General features: G+C 43.0%; 1 protein-coding gene across 3 annotated transcripts in view; it reads right to left on the bottom strand.

Annotated features, from left to right (window-relative positions):
* sema5bb (sema domain, seven thrombospondin repeats (type 1 and type 1-like), transmembrane domain (TM) and short cytoplasmic domain, (semaphorin) 5Bb) overlaps positions 1–24,973 on the bottom strand; it is a 94,277-nt gene that overhangs the window by 10,074 nt on the left and 59,230 nt on the right. For all 3 annotated transcript variants that reach the window (XM_037536328.1, XM_037536326.1, XM_037536327.1), the window contains exons 5-12: positions 18,247–18,309; positions 17,689–18,001; positions 16,106–16,391; positions 13,528–13,663; positions 11,782–11,989; positions 11,321–11,528; positions 2,813–2,930; positions 1,563–1,747 (exon numbers count right to left, since the gene is read on the bottom strand). In XM_037536328.1, the coding sequence (XP_037392225.1) occupies positions 1,563–1,747; positions 2,813–2,930; positions 11,321–11,528; positions 11,782–11,989; positions 13,528–13,663; positions 16,106–16,391; positions 17,689–18,001; positions 18,247–18,309 (1,517 nt within the window). The remainder of the gene's footprint in view (positions 1–1,562; positions 1,748–2,812; positions 2,931–11,320; positions 11,529–11,781; positions 11,990–13,527; positions 13,664–16,105; positions 16,392–17,688; positions 18,002–18,246; positions 18,310–24,973) is intronic.

Raw genomic sequence — 24,973 nt, forward strand, 5'->3', positions numbered from 1 at the left:
ACACACAGAAATATTTACACAAAAGGAGTCTAAACAGTTGAGGAATAACCTCTTTGATACGAGATCAACTTCAGACACTTATTTTATGCTCTTGGACAAACGAACGATCCCAGAGGCTGTGGAGCCACACAGAACTCCCACCATCAAGAACTAACTAGAACTAACCTCCTAGCCCTTAGGCGACTGGCCCCTCCCACCCTCTGGGTGACGAGCACTGGATTACTGAGCGCATGTAGTGTGTAAAGAGAAGATGCTGAAAGCGCTGTGTGTGTCACTCGAGACGATCAGCTCATCTCATTGGCGAGTCAGAATAAATGATGAGACGGGTTAATTCTCCTGCTCATAGATTTTTGTGTGTTTCTGGGCGTTCGTGTGGTCCATGAGTTGCAAAACGTTGGGACCACATAAATAAAGCCGCTGCCACGGCGCTCCGTGTCCCGGTTCTGTGTCTGTATGGTGATCTTTGTCTGAGCAGGAGCTGCTTCCTCTGTTTCCGAGAGCTCGACTCCAACAGGAGATGCTTTTCCTGGCACTTTGTCAGGACGGCTCAGTTTAATACATAGTTAAAGGCCTTTTGCAGTCTGCCAGCTCACCAGCCAATCAGAGCTGAGCTCGGGGATTTACACTGATTGAATGAAGTGTATCTTTACTACCCCCACATACGGTATTTTTAGCTGAAGGAACCATCATGACACCAAAATGGTTTAAAAAAACATCTACCTTAATAAGACCACAGGGGAACAACATAACAACACAGTGAAGTCCACACTCCTCCGCGCCCGGGCAGAGCGGCGCACTGCAGCTTAAACAGAGCTGAATTTCAGGGTCTTGGACATGTTCAGCTGAATTTAATGAACTCCAGCTCTGTATTAGTGTAATTAGGCGATATGAACGTAATGTAATCCATTATTTGGATGTGTGTAATAGCACAGCACCTTGTTATGGTTCCTTACATGAAGCAGTGAATGAATATCCAGTGTTCAGCGCAGCCGCTGGGTTTAGTGAAAGGCATCGAATGACGTTCCGGCTTTAATTGCTATGTAATTGATATTTAAGCGACTATCCATTTACACAACTCCCCCCTTACCCCATACAGGCTCAGCCCAGATGTATTTGCTTCGTTAGTTTTAAAAATGGGCAACAGTAGAAACTGTAAGTAATCCTGAAGCCCAGATTATCTTCATATTTCTGTGCATTGTTTTGATAACAGGGGGTCATACAGGGTTGGAAACATAAGCAAGTTCATCTGATACAGAGGCGAGCGTGTGATGATCGAGTGAGTGTGTGTGTGTTAGTGTGTGTGTGTGTGAGTGAGTTAGTGTGTGTGTGAGTTAGTGTGTGTGTTTGTATGAGTGTGTGTGTGAGTGTGTGTGTTTGTGTGTTAGTGTGTGTGTTAGTGTGTGTGTTTGTGTGTGTGTGTGTTTGTATGAGTGTGTGTGTGTGTGTTTGTGTGTGTGTGTTAGTTAGTGTGTGTGTGTGTGTGTGTGTGAGTGTGTGTGTTTGTGTGTATGTAGTGTGTGTGTGAGTTGTAAAACTACTGCTTTAAGTTATTACGATTGTACCTGGAGCAGTTGGCCACCTCTATTGTGGGTCCCACACACTCGGAGCCTCCACACTGAGGGGCAGGGCTGTCACAGGAACGAGATCGACACTGACAGGCGCTGGTGTTTTCCCCACCGTCGTTGTGGGTACATGACTGCCACGGCGTCCACGGTCCAAAACGGCCGTCCTGGGTGAGATTTCTCTCCTGAACAACAGAATCAGAGTTTTTAAAGAGCTCAGAGTCAAACTGAGCTGGAGAGCAGAGATATACGGTCAGTGTGAAGGGCTAAAAACTGTTTTTATAATTTTACTATTATATCTCTCTGTCTTGTTATATATATATAATTACTACGTACAATCGTGCAAAAAAAGTTATTGCTCCTCGGTCAAATCATGTTTTATAATATAACAACATCCTCTTTACACATTCTGCAGAGAGAACACACTTCTACACATTTTAATAAAACAATTTAATAAAACATTCTGTTTTTGTTTAATATGCTAAATTTAGCAAATAACTAAAAGAAGTGTGGTAAATTAGAAAAATGTTTGATATTTTAATTTATTCTTTGTAGAGGACGCATTAAAATCAATGCCATCTGACCATGGTGTTCAAACCTTAATCCAGTATAATAAATACATTCATATTTAATACATTACAGATAATTAGTATAGAAATTTCTAAATATGATACACGGACACATTATGCTCACAAAGAGATTCCATACATGAAATACATATGATACATACATATAACCCTGTGCCCTGACAAGGTTTAAAAAAGTATGAATACATACAGTGTGTGTGTGTGTGTGTGTGGTGTGTGTGTGTGTGTGTGAGTGTGTTAGTGTGTGTGAGTTTGTGTGTGTGTGAGTTAGTGTGTGTGTGTTAGTTTGTGTGTGTGTGTGTGGGTGTGTGTGTGAGTTAGTGTGCGTGAGTTTGTGTGTGTGTGTGTGTGTGTGTGAGTGTGTTAGTTTGTGTGTGAGTGTTTGTGTGTGTGAGTGTTTGTGTGTGTGTATGTATGAGTTAGTGTGTGTGAGTGTTTGTGTGTGTGTGAATTTGTGTGTGTGGGTGTGTGTGTGAGTTAGTGTGTGTGAGTGTGTGAGTGTGTTTGTGTGTGTGTGTGTGAGTGTGTTAGTTTGTGTGTTAGTTTGTGTGCGTGTGTGAGTTAGTGTGTGTGTGTGTGTGAGTGTTTGTGTGTGTGTTTGTGTGTGTGTGTGTGAGTGTTTGTGTGTGTGTGTGTGTGTGTGTGTGTGTGTGTGTGTCTTACAGGGCAGTGTGTAATGTTCTGGATCCACTGGCTCATATTCGTGCTTTCCTCTATTGTACTGCAGCGTCTCTGTTTACGATCCCAGCCACAGTACGGATCCCTCGCCTCCAGACACTCACTAGAGAAGCACACACACACACACACACACACACACACAAATCAAGCTCATTAAACATGTGACACCACACACACACACATATTCACACCCACCACGCCCAAGTTGGTTCTGTATCTCTGTGTTTCAGCAAAACAGAATAAAAATATCAACAGTAACTGACGCTGTGATTTCAGCTAAAGGTGAAAATTAAATGGAGCTAATTTGGGTAAGCAGGAACAGAAGGGGGCGGGGAGGGGGAGGCATATAAAATATAAAGCCTCTGTAATCCTTCCTGAAATATCAATATTATTCTATGGAACAGCTTAATACGAAGAAAATAACCGGCAAAGTCAATAAACATAGGCGTTCATAAAGAAATAACTAAATAAAATAAACAGGGAGGATCTGTATTTAGTAATTGGGAATATTAAAAATATGGAAAACAGTCTCGAAGTGAAAATAAGCTCCAAAGGCTAATCTGCTTGACCAGCTAAGAAACTGCAAAAGATGCACGATACCCACCAATACAACCCCCTGGGTGGTCTTCACTTCTTTAACCCAGAGAACACAACACCCATAAACAGTCTGAAAGACGGTCACACCTGGTTTACATCGCTCATCAGATCACAGTGGTTTGCCAAAGTATTTCAGAGCCCATATAGTGATGTATTTTAACGCAGCGCCGTCTGTGAATCAAAGGCCATTCGGTTTGGGTTTTTAGGCCCATTCGCTTATATGAAGACACTTTTTTCAAATTCTCTGAAACCTTTGAGGGTTTTATGCACAGTAGAGGCTGAAATGTCTGAATTCCTTGCAAACACTTGTGTAGGAATGTTGTTCTTGGTCAGTTGGAGGATTTGCAAATGCGTTTTTTGGCAGTGTCGTCTTCACCATCCCTGCTCATAAAGATCGCGGCCTTTCCTGGATCGGGCTACTCTGAGTACATCACCTCTTTCAAATGTTTAGAAACAATTAATAACGTTCCTGACCTTCCAAGCCCCTGTGTCAACGTGTCGAGGCTGTTCTGCGCGGACTTCAACACAATTAAAGGAACAGTGCGGACCGCAGTTCGGTTAGTTTCTCCCTTCTAGCGAAGGCGTGCCTGGTGCGTCTTTAATTTTGAACAGGAGCTACGAGGCTAATGTAGCTAAGAAGTAATGGAAGCTAATAGGTCTCCAATTAGGAGTAAACCTAAAGTGGTTACCGACGCTGTGCGACATCCTGTTATTAAAGAGGCAAAATACACCATATTTGTCTTGTCAATGACTTGTTAGCTACATTCGCCTCTTGAACAAAAAAAGTTATGCAGAATAATTATTTTAAAACTTGATACTCACTGAATGTGACCCTGTATACAATAATGCTACACAGGTTTATGTAAAGAGGTTCAGAATTGAATTGAATGGTCACCTCTCTGTTCTATATAGTAACCAGCATGGGCTCAGAAACACTTCTGAAAACCACTGTCTGTGAACACAGTTCATCACTGCATCCACAAATGCTGTTAAACTCTAAAACACAAAGAAGAACCCAAATATAAACAGGATCCAGAAACGCTGCCACCTTCTCTGGGCCTGAGCTCATTTAAAATGGACTGAGGGGAAGTGGAAAAGTGTCCTGGAGGCAGACGAATCAACATTTGATATTCTTTCAGGAAATCATGGACACTGTGTCCTCCGGGCTGAAGACCACTCAGCTTGTTATCAGTGCCCAGTTCTAAAGCTCTAAAGTATTCATGATGGTTTAGGGGGCATTAGTGCTCATGGCGTGGGTGACGTGCTCATCTGTGAAGGTGCCATTAAAGCTGAATGATATAAACATGTTTTATCAACATCTGCTGCCGTCCAGACGACGTCTTTTTCAGGGAAGGCCTTGATTATTTCAGCAGGATGATGTTAAACCCCATTCTGCATGTATTACAGCAGCATTGCTCTGTATTAAAAGAGTCCAGGTGCTAAACTGACCTGCCTGCAGTCCAGACCGGTCACCACTGAGAACATTTGGTGCATTATGAAATGAAAAATAAGATAAATGATAAACAAGCAGCTGAAATCCTGAATCAAATCAGAACAGAAAACATTTCACTATCAGAGCTACAGCAGCGTCTCCTCAGTCCCCAAACACTGACAGAGCTGTTAAAGACGAGGTGATGAAGCTCAGCGGAAAACAGACCCGCCCCAGCTTTACTGGAATGTGTTGTTGGCATTAAATTCAAAATGGGAAGATATTTTTCAAAAAACAATAAAATTTCTCAGTTTTAACATTTGATTTTTTGTCTTTGTAGCATTTTCCTTTTAAAATATGGTTTCCGTGATTTGCAGATCATTGCATCCTGTTTTTATTTACATTCTGAACAGCTTCCCAACTTTTTTGGAAATGAGGTCGAAATATTAATTCTGTACTTTATGATCTGTACAGGACAATCCTGAATTTGTAACATGGCTTACAGTGAACAGCCTGACAAGACAGTTATCTGGAAACATCTGCCATCTGCACACCACACTCTTTAAATACACACAGACCTCTCTCACACACACACACACACACACACACACACACACATCACATGCACACACTAAAGCAGCAGGGGGCTCTTCACACCAGTGAGTCTCAGCATTCTGCTAACAAACTGACAGCATCAGACGGCTGTGACACGTGTGTTTGATGCTTGAAGACACACACACACACACACACACACACACACACACACACACACACACACACACACACACACACACACACACAAATAAATTAGGGAGACATTGCCTTCATTTGAAAGTTTTCTGACTCACTCTTTTTAAAAATCTGGAAATATTAGCAGCGATTTTCTGATCCTTTGTGTGTATTTAACAGCCTCACGTCCATCACTGAGTCTGAGTCACCTTATCCGGATCGACTCTGGACAGACTGCATTTACACTTCCCTCTAAAGCGCATCCCCAGTGTGACCAGGTGAGATTCGACTGTTTCCTTTTCCCTTTTCCCGTCAGTCAGCAAGCTGGGCTTTGACCCTTTCATCGGGTGGGAGTGCATGAAGGCTCCAACTTCAGCCTCGCACATCCTCCATTCCTCCTCTCATTCACTGCTTATTCTCTCTGCGCTTGGCACACGTGTTTCCAGACACAACCGTACACAAATAACTCCGAAGACTTTCAGCCACATGACATGGTTATGAACACACTGACACTGTGTTATGACGGTTTTGTTTAAGGTTTTTGTCCTCCAGTCTACTTTAATATCCATTCACGGCGGAGAGGACAGGAAGGATGGCAGCACTAACTTTACACATCAAAACTCCAGACGTGCGTAGGTTCACTGGTGGGTTTGGACAGCAGATCAACATTGCGACCCCTGGTTCCTATCAGCACCACTGTAAAGAAATCTGTAAGACCCCTCTGAATGAGTGTGTTTGCACCTCATGCATCTGCAGGAAATGCTGGATTTTTCCCTTTAAGGTTATTAAATGAAAGAGCAGGAGCTCCTAATTACTTGCTATTACAAAAACACTCGTACTTGTACTGACACACCAGCGCGTGTGCGTGAGTGTAGCATGATTTCCACTGCACAGCAAAATAACCACCACTCACAGACTTTCATGGCAAAAATCATATTCAGTAACACCAGCACAAAGACGGTGTGTGTTTCTGATTATATATACTTTCTATTTCTACAAATATTATTTTACATTCCAAGAGAGAAGCATTCAACTGTCACTGGGCCAGCAGCCCTCATGCCGCAGGGACTCCACACGTACTTTACTCAAACATTAAACACTGGGCGATGAACAGCTACAGATACGCCCTTTCCACTGGAAACGTGAACGCATTGGCCTTTTTAGACGACTGCTGTACCTTTATGGGTACATTTACAAATAAACACGTACAGGTACAATATGTTTTTTTTCTGACAGCATGCAAGTATAATAATAATAATAATAATAAAGCAGAAACCACAATAATATAATAATATCTAAAAAATGACTATAACAGCAATTTTGAGATGTTTACTTGTTAAAGTAAAAAAATGTAATTAAAAATGCTTTCCTGCGATTTCATGTCGTTACTGAAACACAAACGGTTTCAGGTCACAGGTGGAGCCTCTTATTTTAGTCACAACCTTTTGAACTAAAATGGTCACCCCTGAAACAGTCACTACTGAAACATTTGGTAAAATTTTGTTAGCATTATTTTTGCTTCGTTAGTGACAAAATGGCATGTTTAGTCATTTGTTTCAATCAAATAAACAGAAGTAAGGTGTCGGGCCTCTTAAAGCAAAAGGATTTAGTCTAAAGTCCAAAGTGCTGCCAGTGTGTTTTCAGCTCTGATTTCACACCAGTTCAGTAGAATGAGCCCTAATTTGGGCTCTGGGCTTTTGGCTCTAGACAGCTGCCTTCCTTTGCCTAGAACAAAGACAGACAATATACTGCTCAGGGCTAGGTACTGATACTGGAGTCCAAACTCAGCCCTGGTATCAACACGTTCAGCACTAAAGACACACTTTCTTATTAGAAAACTACAGCCTCTGCCAGAGAGAAAACCATTCAGAATGTAGAAAACAGATCAATAAATATGACCCAAAACTCATTTCTGTCACTATAGCAACGCAGACTTTTCCAAATCAGAGTAAAACACAAACATGCTGCCCAGTCTATGGGCCTCTATTCATAGTCACTGGCAGAGAAGCTGAACAGGGTGATTTTTCAAATGGCACACACACTCACACACACACACACACACACATTTCCTTCCAGCTGTCACTCTCGGGGCATTACAGGGGTTTATGTGTGAATAATATTAGAACCCAAACTGCCCATAAACACAGCGGTTCACTTCATCTCCACCTCCTTCACGTCGTCAGTAGCTCTAGGTACATTATTACAGCCAGGCAGCAGCACTGCAGCACCATGAATGTGAATGAGAGTTTTAGGAGGAACAGACTGGAAAGTTGCACCTGCTCTGAAAAGAATAGCTGATAATGCTAAGAAGTTTAAAATTATTAAAAAACTTCTACCAAACCTCAAGAATTTCATACGGTACATTCCTACAAACTGGGAGTGTTTGAGTTCCTGGTTAAATACACTGCTCAAAAAAAATAAAGGGAACACTTAAACAACACAATATAACTCCAAGTAAATCAAACTTCTGTGAAATCAAACTGTCCACTTAGGAAGCAACACTGATTGACAATTTCACAGCTGTTGTGCAAATGGAACAGACAACAGGTGGAGATTATTGGCAATTAGCAAGACACACTCAATAAAGGAGTGGTTCTGCAGGTGGGGACCACAGACCACTTCTCAGTACCTTTCTGCTTTCTGGCTGATGTTTTGGTCACTTTTGAATGTTGGTGGTCTTTCACACTCGTGGTAGCAGGAGATGGACTCTACAACCCACACAAGTGGCTCAGGTAGTGCAGCTCATCCAGGATGGCACATCAATGCGAGCTGTGGCAAGAAGGTTTGCTGTGTCTGTCAGCGTAGTTTCCAGAGGCTGGAGGCGCTACCAGGAGACAGGCCAGTACACCAGGAGACGTGGAGGAGGCCGTAGGAGGGCAACAACCCAGCAGCAGGACCTCTACCTCCGCCCTTGTGCAAGGAGGAACAGGAGGAGCACTGCCAGAGCCCTGCAGAATGACCTCCAGCAGGCCACAAATGTGCATGTGTCTGCACAAACGGTTAGAAACCGACTCCATGAGGATGGTATGAAGGCCCGACGTCCACAGATGGGGGTTGTGCTCACAGCCCAACACCGTGCAGGATGCTTGGCATTTGCCAGAGAACACCAGGATTGGCAAATTGGCCACTGGCTCCCTGTGATCTTCACAGATGAAAGCAGGTTCACACCGAGCACATGTGACAGACGTGACAGAGTCTGGAGACACCATGGAGAGCGATCTGCTGCCTGCAACATCCTTCAGCATGACCGGTTTGGCAGTGGGTCAGTAATGGAGTGGGGTGGCATTTCTTTGGAGGGCCGCACAGCCCTCCATGTGCTCACCAGAGGTAGCCTGACTGCCAGTAGGTACCGAGATGAGATCCTCAGACCCCTTGTGAGACCATATGCTGGTGCGGTTGGCCCTGGGTTCCTCCTAATGCAGGACAATGCTAGACCTCATGTGGCTGGAGTGTGTGTGCAGTTCCTGCAAGATGAAGGCATTGAAGCCATAATAAATTTGATTTCCATTGATGATTTTTGTGTGATTTTGTTGTCAGCACATTCAACTGTACAGAACAAAGTCTTCAATGAGAATATTTCATTCATTCAGATCTAGGATGTGTTATTTGAGTATTCCCTTTATTTTTTTGAGCAGTGTATAGATGCTGTGCAGTTTGAAGCTAAACGCGAACAGAGAATCGATAGTAGAGCAGAAACACTTTCTCCCGTTTCCCGTTAATCATTGAGTGGGTTGAGAGGCACTTGTGGTGGTCAATCAACTTGCTGTGGGAACCAGTGCCACACCAGGCCCCCAGACACACCGAGTTACCATGCAAAGACAAGCCGTCTCCAGTTATTGTGTAGTTTACTAGGTATTTTGACTTGTTTATTAAAAATCGGTTCCTTACTACACCAAGGTCAAAAGGTCAGTGTGTAGAAAATTTTATTTTGAGATCCATGTCTTTTTTTTATATATATATATATATATATATATATATATATATATATATATATATATATATATATATATATATATATATATCTTTTATTAATCCTCTCCATGGATCACCACCTTATCGTGGTGGAGGGGTTTGCGTGCTTGAATGATCCTAGGAGCTATGTTGTCTGGAGCAAAAGCTCCTGCTAGGGTCTCCCATGGCAAACTGGTCCTAGGTGACAGGTCAGACAAAGTGTGATCCATAATAACCCCTATGACAACACAAAAACAGGACTTGTGTACCCTGCCCGGAACAGGGTTACCGGGGCCCCCACCCTGGAGCCAGGCCTGGGGGAGGGGCTTGCCAACGAGCATCTCGGCCCAGCCTGAAGGAGTTACAGGAGTCCCCCCTCCCATCGACCCACCACCAATGGGAGGGGCAGTAGTAGGGGTTCGGTGCGTTGTGGATCGGGCAGTGTCCGAAGGCGTGGGTTGCTGAAACTGGCTTTTGGAACTTGGAACGTTACCTCACTGGCGGGGAAGGAGCCTGAGTTGGTGCGCGAGGTTGAGAGGAGATACCGGCGAGATATAGTCGGGCTCACCTCAACACACAGCTTGGGCTCTGGGTCCAATCTCCTTGAGAGGTCCCAACAAAATTTCTCAGTTTTCACTCAGTTTTGATTTGTTGTCTTTGCACTATTTTCCTTTAAAACATGGTTTACATGACTGGCACATCGTCGCATCCTGCTTTTATTTACATTCTACACAGCGCAGAACTTTTATCCCGAGTTCACTCTCAGCTGGAACACGCAAGGAAAACGCAAAATGGAGCTACACAAACTGGATACTGATAAACAAAAACTTTCTACATCATTAGAGTCACTCAGTGAATCGCGTTGACCTGTCCACCACCAGAAGCAGTAAGAGAGTGCTGAATAGCCTGTTTGAATGAGGTATGTTCTGCACTGGGCAGCCCGGTTCAGGGCTACTGGGTGAGCTAACATTCACCAGGTGAACAGGCAATGATACACAACTGTCATAATTTAATGCGTACAGCCTTTTTGTATCACAATGTGATGCGTTATTTCTACACAAAAAGACAACAGTGCTGCAGAGATCACTCACACATAAAAAATAAAATAAATAGAAAACAAACAAAACAACTGCAAGACGTCCACGATTATCTTTAAGAATATCATGGATTGTGTTAAACAGAACTAAAGACTTTTCCCAATATCACATCACGTGACCCCCTATCAAAAATATTAATATTCATTTGCATATTGTGACACCTCTTTTTATAATCCTCTTCAAGTGTATCGCTTCTGCGTGCCACTGATCCAGGTAGTCCCAATTTCTACATGTTCATCTGCTGGTATATATGTATTTTAGAAATAGTGGATTTCGGCTTCGGCCAGAAAAACTACATCAGTTTATCCCTGAGAATTTTACAGACACTGAATGGGTTTAATCCAAAAATGAGTTAAAATGACTTATTTCCTGCCAGATTTATCTACTACAGCTGTAATCTCTAAAGACAATGAGAAGCTTTGAAAAGCAAACTAAACAAAACAAAATGAGGTGAAAAAACATAGCAGATGTAGAAGTGCAGAAACCCAAAGAGCAGATGAAGAAGTGCAGAAACCCAAAGAGCAGATGTAGAAGTGCAGAAACCCAAAGAGCAGATGAAGAAGTGCAGAAACCCAAAGAGCAGATGAAGAAGTGCAGAAACCCAAAGAGCAGATGAAGAAGTGCAGAAACCCAAAGAGCAGATGAAGAAGTGCAGAAACCCAAAGAGCCGATGAAACTGAGCTGCCTCACCGTTGGGTCTGGTAGTTGGAGCATCTCTCCAGTGGTATCTTCAACACTCTGCTGTTCAGCCCCACAAACAAAGACCTGTCACTCTGCAGGATCTGCAGGTTCAGGATTGGCTCCCACTTCTCTTCTGGGAGGAGCTTCATCTCCTCCAGGTAGCACCCACGGAGACTATTATTGGATGTGGAGAGCGCTTTTATGATGGTGCCATATTCTGATGGAATAAAAAACCAGACAAATCAGTTACAGCCTCTGAGCACTGAGTGTAACATTTGCAAGTTTTTAAAATCTCAGTGACTCTGTTGCTTTTCTATTAATCAGAATTCACAGTTTACGTGACATCCAGAGGCTCTGGGCTTATGAGGAGAAAACTAACGATACGCAGGAAAGGGCAATGGGCAGGAATGACCTATAGAAATCCGACAGAAAAGGTCACAAACCTGCCTCAGGTAACTTTCCATTCTAACCTGTGCCAATGTAGATGACGTGGTAAAGTGTTTCTTGGCCCTGTACGATGTCCACGGCCAGTTTGGAGAAACGGATGTTGTCCTGGCTGATCAGGGGATCCACAGATATGGGCTGTACAACATCACTCATCAGGAAGAGTCGCTGTGCATCCTGCAGACTGCGCTCTGTCAGATTCCCACCTGGACCACCATCTCCTACCGTGCCACACTGACAGAAAAGCAGAACAGGACAGAAAAAGAGAACGAAACAAAAAAGATATTTAAATATAAAAAGACAGAAAGTAGAACGTAAAGATAGAGATGATGATGATAACTGACCCTCAGATGGAAATACAGATATTTTTGGAACAGGGCTTTGAGAAGGAATTTTGGAAAGGACATTGGAAAGGAATTTTGTTATAGTACACTGGGATGGGTCACTGGGCCCAGGATGGTAATTTGGCATGGAACACTGGAATGAGACTGGAATGGGACATTGGGATTGGACATTTGTATAGGACACTGGTACAGGACAGCAGAGCTGGTCAGTGGGACTGAACATTGGTGCTAAGCATCAGGAAAGAACATTGGTGTGAAACGCTGAGAAGTGACTTTGGAACAGGACAGTGGAGCTTGAGACTGGTACTAAACATTGGAATAGTACACCGGTACAGGACATTGTGATTGGACGGTGGGATGGGACGGTGGGATGGGACACTGAGATGAGACAGCGATGGTACAGATGGGACACTGGGTCAGGATGATATGATGTGATGGGACTGCAGAATTAGACATTTAAATAGGACACTGGGATAAAGTAAGTGGCGTAACTCACTTCTCTACTAATATTTTAAATCCAAAGCACAAACTGAAAGACAGAAGTGGGTTGGTGTTACAGCCCTGATTTAAACCAAAGTAAACTGAGGACGCTGTACGAGTGGCAGGAGAGTGGCAGGTGAGTGGCAGGAGAGTGGCAGGAGAGTGGGGGAACGTTAGCTTCCCTGTGCACTTCCCAGTGCTCTGTCCCTCTCACAGCACAGCCAACCGATGCTGTTTTACTGAACTACAGCGATCAAACCAGACAAAAGCGTGCTCAGTTTAATCACGGCTGAAAGGAGGACGTTGTTTGTCTGGTGTGAGAGAATCACACAGTCAGTGCCACTGAGGTCCGTCTGTTACACAGCGAGCATCAGAAATACTGCAGTTCTTCCCTTCAAACTACCTCGACAGCCCAGAGAAGCCCAGACGCCTGCTGGCTGCCAGACTAGCCTAGTTTAAAACCACAGTTAACATCTGGTTTCTTCAACTGTCACTGAGGAGCAAAAACCAGCCTTTAAACCTGACAGAAACAACGGTTTGACATTTATCCTGATAATTATTATTGATATAGACTATTATTGATATTGATATCAATAATTAGTATTGATTATTATTGATATCGACTGATATGAACATTGTTATTGTGATAACATATTTGGCCAAATTGCCTTAATTAAAGATCAGAGTAATAAACAGTTAGTTTGGAATTCCCTTTGGACCAGATAGTGAGACTGACAGTGGACCATAATTATGGAAAAGAATTTGGAGGGCAATGACTTTGGAATGTTGTTTTGGGAGGTGACACTGGGATTGGGGCTGTGAACACAGCAATTAGGTTTCTCTGAAGTTAAATTTGAGACTCAGGCACAGTTCAACTTAAGATGTGGAAATGGAGCTGGCCTGCCTAAAGCTGAGGCTGTAGAAAACACGTGCCAGGTATTTCTATACCTGAAAGTTGGGGATGGGGTTGGGGGTAGACAGCCAGCTGGTGCGAGGGTTCTCCTGGTAGCGGAACGGTCCGTTGAAGGTCTGAGTGATGCCGCTGAGGTTAAAGGCACAAACTGCAGAGGCAGCAATGCTGTTACTGCAGGAGAAGCAGAAGCAAAAACACTGTAACAAGCTGAGAATCTGATTTTAACTTAACATGGACGAGCACGCGCCATCAGTGTTGGCCTTCCTGTCACATTAGCAGAAAACCCGCCTCTCCGCTGAGATCCTCACAGGCTGGTCAGGGCTTTTACTCACATCAAGCGCAGCTGAACTGAAAGACCACGTGCTAAGCTGCACTTTGCACGACACTCACAGGGTGAACGTGTTATCTTTGCTCAGCTGATGATATCACATGATGTGAGATGAGAGACAGTAAGCTTGTCTTTAACAGATGCAAATCCATTTATATTTACTGTAATTACAGCCTGTAATGATGTATGTTGTGCTGCACCCGACCATTTAATAAGGAAAAAGGCAGAATTAATGTATTTTACCAACTAACAGCACATCTGCAGAGCTACTTCACTGTTTTGTGATAATAGACATGATATTAATGTTAATATTATTAATGATATAAAATAACTGGGGTGATACGTTAATTAAGCAGAGAGAAATGCACACCGTGTCCCTACAAGGACTGACTTACTGTTTAGTACTTTATACTTTTACTGTAATGATTAATAATTATTTTATACCAACTGGAACATTTTCTTTATAAGTAATTAGCATTTATTACCATTCTTTTTCCTTGTTACTGCTATAGTTATTAACTTATTTTTAGTAATAACTGAAAAATAAGCATGTAATTCTTAGGTTAGTACTAGTTACCATAATATTATCATATCATTACCCACTCATCACTGATCTGTAAAGTAAATTGCAGCCTAATTTCTCGTATTTTCTCTGCTGGTGTGAACAGAGACTCGTAGAGCAGACAGGCTTTTAATGTGTTGGACACGCATTGTTGCGAAACAAAGCCTGGACTCCTGACCTGTCCGCAGCATCTGTGGTCTGACCCTCAGTTCTGAGGACCCTTTTATTTTCCAGGCTTAATCGGTCATTCTGTCCATCTCTCTCTCACTTTCTCCACTAACTGTTTCTTGGCTAAACACAGACTTTCCGCCAGTTCAAAGATCAGAGGTCACAGATGGGGCATTGAGGTGAGTGATGATTCCACCATTCTGACCCAAAATATGTCTTCAGCACATAAAAAACAGCCGAGGACAAAGTTTCCAGATTTTGCATCACTGCTTAAGAAAAGTGCATCACCTTCAAAACGTCATTGACACTTTTTTAATTACCTGCATCGCCAGCATCGACCAACAGAGAAGACAATTACTGTCTGTCCCCTGAGGGAAAACCAATCATCTCATCGTCACAAAAACCTTAAACCTGTCTAGTAACGCAGCACAGACACAGGAGGCACTGTTGAACTGGATCTGCTACTTTTAAAGCAGGGGAAATACTGAGTTGCCAGTTTGTTAGGTACACCTGTCTAGCAGCGTGCCAGAAAAGAATCCAATCGTTTGGTTAGAGGTTCTACAGGACGCTGGATGAATGCAGACTCTACGGACTCTGATCCCTTCATCAGCAGGATGCAAAGGGAACCTGGATTCAGTAGATCAGTTTTCAGGTCCAGTTCTGACGATTCCCAAAGGAAATAGAAGCTGGTGCTTTCTGGATCTTCACTGACAACTGCAGGATCCAGCATCCAGCATCATCTTCTGCTGCTGTAGCTCTTCCGAGACAAAGTCCTATAAGGGCTGCATTCTAAGATGACCTTCTGAAAAACTTTCCTCACGATCACCAACAGTTTTTTGTTTTTTTGCAGCATTTTCGGTCGACCCTTAAAGCTGATCACTAACTGAGGCTAAAACTGCTGCTCGCCTGATTTATACCACATACTGTAGTCATATGATTTAGAGCTTAACGATCAATCAACTCATATCAGAATCACAAGAGCTGCAGTTTTAATTATGGATGTGCTGAGCTTATCAGCAAAAAAGGCTCTGAAAACCTGAATTACTGACACAAGACGTTCCTCAAATCTTTCAGCATAATAAGCGGGCTGCTTTACACACCCTGGACACATTACATCACACTAACGTTTTTCTCCATTTAACATAATTTACATCAAACAGAGCAAACGGTCCTTGAGAAAATCCTGACTAGCTGAAGATGTTATTAATTCTCTTGCTGTAACGCGTAGAGACACTTACAGAGCTCCACAGGAATCACTTATATGGCAACTGCAGGTTAACAATTAGTGACTGTTAACAACAACAATAAATGTATGATATTTTATTTAGACTATTTGTTTTGAGGAAACGCAGCAGACACGCTATTGGCTTATTAATGCTGTATTAATAAAACAACAGTAAAAGGAATGAAATGCTTTATTTTATTTACTTCTTTCCCCAATATGAACGAATATCACCTGTCAAAGATGCTGAGTTACTAGTCAGTCATCACTGATCTCTGATTACATCACCTGCTCTCCGGTCCTGGAGCAGAAGGAGAAAGTTCATAGACTCACACATTGGTGGTGAAGACTCCGTAGATGATGTCCTGTTCAGGCAGGTAGAAGGTGCTCTGGAGCTCGTGGTAGTAGAAGGGCACGTCTCCAGAGCGGGAGCAGTTCAGCCGCGCCTTCACGAACGTAGTCCAGGTGTCTTCCAGCAGGAAACGGCCGCCTACGTCATTCTGACACACGCGGGCCACTCGAGAAAACACAGCCTTCCCACAGTCCTGCTCCACCGCCGTCTCCCGCAGGAAAAAGTAGGTGAAGCGCCCGACTTCGTACGCGGAGACAAAGTGAGGCTCTGTCAGAGAGAGAACAGCGCAGAGACTGTTTATCTCTAACCTGCCTGCATGTACATTTCATTCAATGCCTTCCACATCTAGTTTATATCTGGTGGATTTTATCTTTATGTTTTCAAAACAATGTATTCGAAACCGCCCCTTTGTAGCTCCGCCTAACTGGTTTAAAGTTTAGACTGCAGCTAAAACATGTCAGTGAATAGTTGATGCAAAGTCATTCTCCCTGGTCATTTATGACCGCAGAGCTGTTCTTGGCTGGGTACGTTTCACAGGAGGGTCGGTCTCAACACGTTGTGGACCTTAAAAGAACAGCACTCTATAATGTTCATATGATCTCTGCAGCCATTACGACTACAGAAAGTGAATCACAATAAAGACGTAAATGATTCAGATGATATTGTTTCCCTGCTCTATGAGGGCAGTAACAGTCTGTGATTGAAGTATTCAAAACTTGTATATTTCCATGTATTACGTTAAGATCTAATTAGAGAGTAAGATATTAGTAAGAGACAGTAATAAGATACATTTCAATAAAATCATGGTTTATAGGGTGCTGTGACTTGGGAGGCGGTTCAGCTAGAGTAATAATGCAGTTTTTATAGATGGTTTTGTCTTAAAGTTGAAGAAAACAGATTCACCATGAGCTTCATTTTTAAACAAAAACATTTTTTCAAAAATGTAACGTTTTTACGTCACTACTGAAACAGTGTTTTAGTCCATTGGCGGAGCCTTGTTTTAGCCACACCCCTGTATTCCCGAGCGGGCAGCAACGCTGCATCCCTCTCCATTGTGGTCATATGGTGAGCCGTTAATAGCGAGTCTATTATTTTGAAGTAAATGCGTCCCAAAGTGAGCAAATCAGTGTCACTCTCGTTATAATCACTTACAAAACACACATTTCCGCATTTTAGGGGGCTTTTTTCATGTTTTGATGAAAAAATATGATTTTATGTGTTCAACGGTTCAAAGCTGTGTTTGCTGGATGTCCTGGATAGCATGAGTTCTGCTCAAAATGAGCTAAAACTGTCACTACTGAAAAATTTGGAAAAAAAGGTGCTGGTAGTGTTATCATTGTTTTAATAGTGGAAAATGGAATGTGCATCATTTGTTTTAAGGGTAATCAAGGTTAGGGCCACTCAAAGCAAAAGGATTTTGGCATAAATTCCAAGTGAGTTAAAAATCAGAAAAGGATTCAGGGAGTGACCCATGCAGTGGACCTATAAGGAGGGTACAGCTCACAGAGTGGCCCCGGGGTGGAAGCACATGGTGGGTTTTCTAATAAATTGAGGCTTTGTGTACCATTGAGCCATTTGGAGTTGTACTGGGCAGTCCGGAGGGGGGGCATGCTGCCCAGGCTGCGGTAGATGACAGGGTCCCGGCCGGAAAAATCAATGACCGTGGCGGCATAAAGCTCTCCACTGTCTGTCAGCATCGCGGTGGAGTTGTGTTTGGGGTCATATGGGCAGCGGGCGACTCCGTTGACTGAGTCAACAACCTGGGCAAGATCCAAGATGGGCCGGGTGGTGCAGATGGGCGAGAAAGCGTTAGTGCCGCACGTAAAGAGACGAGGACCACTCAGCAGGAGAACACGGATGTAATTCTGACACTCATCCTGAGAAAGAAAGAGATTCTGTCGTAAGTCTTGACAGAGAAAAGTGGCCTGATTATACATCAGTATATAACAAGGGGAGCCAGAGAGAACAAAGAGACCAAGACAAAGAGGAGGAGAGAGAAAAGAAGGACTGAAAAGCAGAGACTCAATTCACATTTATATTCTCCAAACTGAAACTCGTGTTGCCTCAGTTCCCCTCAACACCCCACCCCCACCCCACAGCTGCCCCTTCACCCCTCACTCACCTCTGTTTTTCCTTTACTCTGACAGGACCTCCGTGTGTCTTCATCCACCCCCCACTCCGCACTCTGCAGCACACACCACACATCATGGTCACAAATGTAGCACCGCACACACCGCATACCTAAAACTAGTGCTGCACCGATACTGATACTGAAACAGTGTCAGCGCTGATACTGGCACTTAAACGCAGGACCGGGATCAGTGGTGACTGATACCATGAAGCAACTTCTAAAGCTGGAAAACACTGAAAGTCGCAGAAACTGAGTGAACAACAGTGATATTTACTGAACTGATGCTCAGAGATGCAGCGCGAGTGAACGAGATGCACGTGTGAGCATTTAAAATATTTAATAAATGTAATTGTATAAATATGAAGAGGTAAAGGTGAGTTTGGTTAGAGAGAGTATCGGTATTGGTACTCGGTATCGGCTGTAACTAAAGAATCAGGTATCATATTGGTATCTGAAGGGAAACAGTGGTATCTCTACCTAAAACATAACATAGCTGCCTCACACTGTGCTGAACACAAAGCAGTCAGTACAATTAATCATCTCTACAGACTCAACTAATAACTTCTGATTAACTCTACAGTCTTAACTAATGGAGACCAAAGCCAGCCTTGCCTTCAATTTGGACCCTAACCCAAATAAATCCACGTTCAAACAAAAACTGCATCGAGACGTTTGTATTTACATCACGCTCCTTCACTTTAACAAGAAATCTGATTACTGCCTCTGGTAAACATGATATTTCCACATTATCAGATTTCTTAAGAACTTGTAAATTAATTGTTGCCAAAACCTGCAGATGATTTTGTACAGGTAAGCTCACTGGCCGCTGTCCCTCCAGCTGTGACCCTGAGTCTCAGAGTAAGGGAAGGCGGCGCTCTGCATGCTGGCACTTCAACACTTGTGCTTGGCTTTTTTAATTGGAGTGGAAAGGAGCTGATTGTGTGATGTTTTTGTTGCTCAGAAAGAGCATGACTCAGAGGTTTTAATGGAGCGACTCGTCGCTTCTAGAGGCAATTACAGCTGTGCAGAGTGTTCCGACAGATCCGGCCTGAGCGCCGCATTCCCATACTCCAGCACACATTAGTGCCTCTTCTGCTTAAAAGACGCCAAACGCAGCACATTCATCAGAGCCAATTAGCTGACGCTTGTGCGTGAAAATAAATCAATATTTGCATTTTGGATGCAAACACACGCTTTTAGCTCCTCCACTGATAACGAAGACGCTGTGGCTGTGATAAGGCACAAAATGCCCTCAGGTAAAACAATGCAACAACTTCAACCACACTTTCTCCTGATTAGCTTCCCAAGGGCAGCGATTATGCTGCACTTGTTCCTGCAGCGCTGGCCTCAAAGTAGATCAGGCTTTAGAAACACCCACTATTCATCATCTGCTTTTCTCCTCTGTTCTCCTCAAAAATTGATCAGGAGCAGAAACTAAGATAGGATCATAATGTAAATTTACCCAGATGATCTGTAGAACTGTGGTAAACGATATTGTAGCGGTGGGCAATGAGGAACATACAGTGCTTTGATGCACAATATCACGATTATGATTACACAGTACAGTATTACTGCCACAGCTTGAAAGCTGCCATCAAAAACTTTTGACATTGTGCACTAAATCCGGTTAAACCGGACTAGTTAGGCTCTCTATGTAGTGAAACATGCTGTTGGTCAGTGTTCTTTAAGTGTAGATAATGTGCTGTTTATTACTAAAAATAAATCTATCATGATAATGATAATAAAATATTACCAAGCTCTATATTATCATGATCCAAATTCACTTACAAAGAACCTGAAATTACAGGGCCTTAGTTTATTTCTCACCATATAATTACCAATAGAGCTAGAATCTAATATTACTTAATGATTTACGGAGGAGGAGGGACGATGATATGTGGCTGTTTTTCAGGCGCTGGTCTAGAACCCTTCCATTGAAGGGGAAACCTTTACGCTTCAGCTGATCAAGACATTTTGGACAGTTGTACATTTCCAACATTGTGGAACAGCCCAAGGGCAGAAAGCAGCTCCATAAAGGCCTGACTGGGTGAGTTTGGTGTGGAAGAACTCGACTGACCTAATTCTGCTGTTAATATGTTTTATGGGAAATTAAATTATTCAAATAAATTAAACATCATTATTTTGGCTCTCGTCGCTTGCTTCACTCCACTGCTCCTCCCATAATCCCACTGCAATTTCATGTTCCAAGCCAACAAAGCACCATATCCCATATCCCAAGCGAATTTTAATTAACGGCATGTACGGAACTTTCCACGCCAGTACGACACCAAAGTGCAGCTCATCACTGTGTGCACTCAGTGTGCATGAGTCACTTGTCATACTTGAGTCTTGAACACTTGAGTCAGCTGTCATAGTCAAATCTGCCGGAGTCATTAGCCACACTCTGTAAATGTTTACATTCCGTGTTTATGTACAAACGGATAGAATAAAACTTGGTGGTTGGATAGTGTAGTGGATAACACCTCTGCCTTCTACGCTGTAGACTGGGGTTCAATCCCCCGCCTGGGTAAACACCCTACACTATACCAATAAGGGTCTTTGGGCAAGACTCCTAACACCACCTTCGCCTACCTGTGTAAACTGATCAAACTGTAAGTCGCTCTGGATAAGAGCGTCTGCCAAATGCCGCAAATGCAAATGCAAATTCCATCTCCCTGCTTTCTTTCCGAGTATACAATCACCCATATGTCCGACTGGACACTGAAGGATGACTGAATGTTGAGCCCTCCTGCTACCCACTTCAGACCAGCTGCCCACGCCCCAGCTGCCACCACCTGCCTTGGACTAGCTGCCCACCCTACGCTGATGTTCTCATAGACTCCTAGTTATTCCTAATACCAATATTACTGCTATTAATATTAGTAGTATAATCACTTGTAGGTAGTTTGACCAGAGGAGGATGGGTCCCCCCTGGTGAGCCTGGTTCCTCCCAAGGTTTCTTCCTCAGTTCTGAGGGAGTTTTTCCTTGCCACTGTTGCCCCTGGCTTGCCCACCAGGGGGTTTCTGTACATTCTTACAGTCCTGTTGAAACTTTGTCTTTCCCGAAATTCTGTAAAGCTGCTTTGTGACAACATCCGTTGTAAAAAGCGCTACAAATAAATTTGATTTGATTGATTTGATGAGGGTCAGTAATTAGATTAGATCAGATTAATAACCGGCCCATCACAGTGATTTATCAGTCTACTCAGGCTTCAATGTGCGTAAGGAAGCTGCTTTTGAGCTCTTCTTCGGTTTCCGTGTGATTTTTAAAGTTACTTAACAAGTAATGATGGTGTTTCTTTATAAGATGGTGTGTTTTTCCAGTAAATGTTATACTAAAAGTACTAAGAATGTAACAGCACCTGTTATTGTGAATTCTTTACACAACACTGAATACAGATCATTCATTTATGTGCTCTGAATATTTTTACTGTTACATTCCCATCCTGTAAACACGTTAGGGTCATGTTTAGGTGATGTACACATTAGTCATTTGTTACTAGACCAGACATGATTTGAGGATTTAAGGGGCAACCAAAGGTAGTAAAATGATAGTCTGAAACTAAACTAGTTCTAAAAAAGGACTGAGGACTGTGCCTCAACGTTTAGCCTAGATGACTGCAAGTATAATTCAGATCAATCCGAATTTATCCCAAATCATTCTGCTGCACAGGTTTAATTGTAAATGGGATTAATAAATTGACAGCCCTGCATAGCTGTGATATTTACCCTGCTGTTTGACCAGCTGTTGCTGAAAGTACCCAGTGGCACATATTTGAACACAGCTGGATTACAGTGTTTGCAGATTCATACTGACGATCAGCTCCAGAGTTGGATAGTTATATGTGTGAGGGATGAAGCTGGAAAAACATGTTCCCAAATCTGACTGGCAGCACTGAACACTAATGGAAGTAAATCATTGCATCGAGGTTCATTTCACCAAACATTGTGACTACGGAGCTTTACTGGCACTCATCCCAAAAGAATCAGAAGATATCTTGATTTGATTTTGACGCCAAAAGTGACAAACAAATAACCCTAAAAACAGCCAAGTAAATAAATGGACTTAATAAGGCCATAAAAACAGAAAGCGATATAAGGTTATTAGTCTTAAGCACATTTTTATGATGTAGGTGCTGTGAACTCCATATAGAATATACTGATATACTGAACCCCTACACTGTTGACACCCATGGAAAAAATAGGAATCCCCCACTTCCGAAATTCCAGTGTCTAAAATCCTCTGCGTTCAGCTGGATACTTCTGAGCACAGAGAGTAACTGCTCCAGTGGGAGGACAATAATCTGGCATTGCTACAAAATCAACAGTCCAAAAAAACTACATAATAAAAAAAACACTACAATACAGCTGAGAATCCTCCGCACGGCCGACAGAACGAAGAGCGTCAACGACTTTATCACACAGACGGGCTGTCGCCACCTCAGCGGGAGCTCTTGGGTACTTTCTATTCTTTGGTGCAACAGTGCAAAAGTGGCAACTGACTCTGTTCAGTGCTCGGTTTACGTTCTGCCCGGGTTCTGAACCGTCTGTGCTCCGCAAAATCAATTTATCACCACCTTCTAAAGCCGCTGAAGCCTGCCTGTGAGCTGAATGGAGGAACGAGCGATGGAGCTCATGGCCGAGGGCAGGGGTTAGGGTGAATTTACACTGATTATCCTCTGCCCCGCGGGAGCTTTATCACAATGAAAACAATCCCAGGGTCTGATAAGCGATGATAAACCTCCACAAACACACACCTAAGAGCATTTCCCCCGAGCCTCTGTCTGAGTCCTGCAGCCTTATCAGCGTGATTGGGCTCCGGGTTCAGTCCAGCCGGGAACCATCTGACCAGCCATACACGCTTTTTCTGTCCCCATAAAACCTCGTGACTCTGACCTGATGGTTCTAATCCTTGTCCCCACTCCACACATGACTCGGCTCATGAAGGGCTTAATCGCTGTCTGAGATTCTGCGTTATTTTTTAGTTGTGAGGCCAAAATAAGAAACTCTGGGTCTATTTTGTTTTTGTTGTCAAACCTGGGGCGTTTTGTCTTATTTACATTTTCAGCAAACGTTAGTTTTATTTTTTTTTTTAGTGTGAGGATGATATGCCCTCTGCGATTGGCTGTTTTTAAGGACAGCTGAAGTCGAGTTGAGCTGAGCTCAGTCTACTGTTTCCACTCTTAGCAAATACCTAATATCACCTAATATTATCATAATGAACAAACTAAAACTGAGACTAAATAGAAACTAAAATAAAATGCTACTTCTTAGAAAATAAAAACAATCACAATTAATGTGCCTTTAAGACTGAAACTGAAAACCAAATAAAAAAACAAACTAAGACGCAAACGACAAATTAAAACCTATTATAACTCTGTTAGGTAGCTAATGCTAAAATGATCTGGTAAACATGCGGCTTTGCTTTTTAATCAAATCAAACATCAAGTTAAATCTTACTTCACACACAAAACCTTAAAATGACTGGAGTTTAATAACATATTTTGGGAATTTTGACTGATGTTTTCAGGCTGAACTGGGTTTCTGGTACTGTAACTCTGTCTGGTGTCCAAACTCGCAGCAGCTCAGCAGAATCAGGTGAGTCTGAGCTCAACGCCTTACACTACGGACACCAAACACGGGCTGTTCTCTCAGCCCTTCATACCTGAACAGCTGAATCGCCGTGCTGCTGGAAACAGCTCTGATATAAACACACTGCACAAATCTAACGGACTCTCGGCTGTTCTGCGAAACTTCGATGAGATGGGCTTTAGGCTGATGGACAGTGTGAATGAACTGAACTCCCTCAACACACACACAACAAGAAGAACACACAGCGAAGCTGGAAATAAACTCAGGCTGAGTTTAAGTCACACCAGAGCGAGAGAAAAAGAGGGAAACAGAATAGGGCTGGTATTCAGCGTCTTTCATTGTAGAGGTTAGAAACCGGGAGCGGATCTACCTGGAATAGCCTTATAAAACAATAAACATGTATAAACATGCCCCTGTTATAAGATCCGGATCATCCGTTAGACGTAAGGACCACTAGACTAAAAGGTTATGTCTAAAATATATACAGTTATTAGAATCTTTCATCACCAGGTCTGCATTTCACAGCTTCTGCTGTAAAGCTCTTTCACTTCACCTGAACGCTTGCGGCTCTCTGGGGTTCAGTCAGCGCTCAGTGTCACTATTTCTTGGTGGGTGACAGACCATGGCTATGGTGTCCCAGGCGTCTGAAAAAATACTGCCAAATCAGTTTAAACGCTGAACAGTCCAGGTTTACTGCAGACCAAGGCTTCTTATTCAGTAACTACAGGGACTTCAGTACCGACTAACGGAGCCGGTCTTAGGACACAGAAGTGTGTAATCAAACGTCTGCCTTACCCGAGGCAACACACATGACACCGAGACCAAGAAAAGACAGACACTCTAAATTTACCCTAATATCACTTTATATAATCGGTCAAATCCACACGTTTCATCTGGTAAATGTCCTTCAACAATTATCTGGCAATACGGAAAAGATTCCGGCATCACTGTGCATCCCTAATGAAAAATCTTCATTAATCTCTCCGGCCTCACGAGAGCCACAGGGAGCCAGGCGGGTTCATCCATCAGGTGGGTAAATAGCTCCCTCTCGTTCCTCCCCCCCCCCATTTTACTCCACTCACTCTTGTTCCTCCCCCCCTCCTGTTTTACTCCACTCACTCTCGTT

This window comes from Pygocentrus nattereri, chromosome 30 (assembly GCF_015220715.1).
Source record: "Pygocentrus nattereri isolate fPygNat1 chromosome 30, fPygNat1.pri, whole genome shotgun sequence".
NCBI lineage: Eukaryota > Metazoa > Chordata > Actinopteri > Characiformes > Serrasalmidae > Pygocentrus > Pygocentrus nattereri.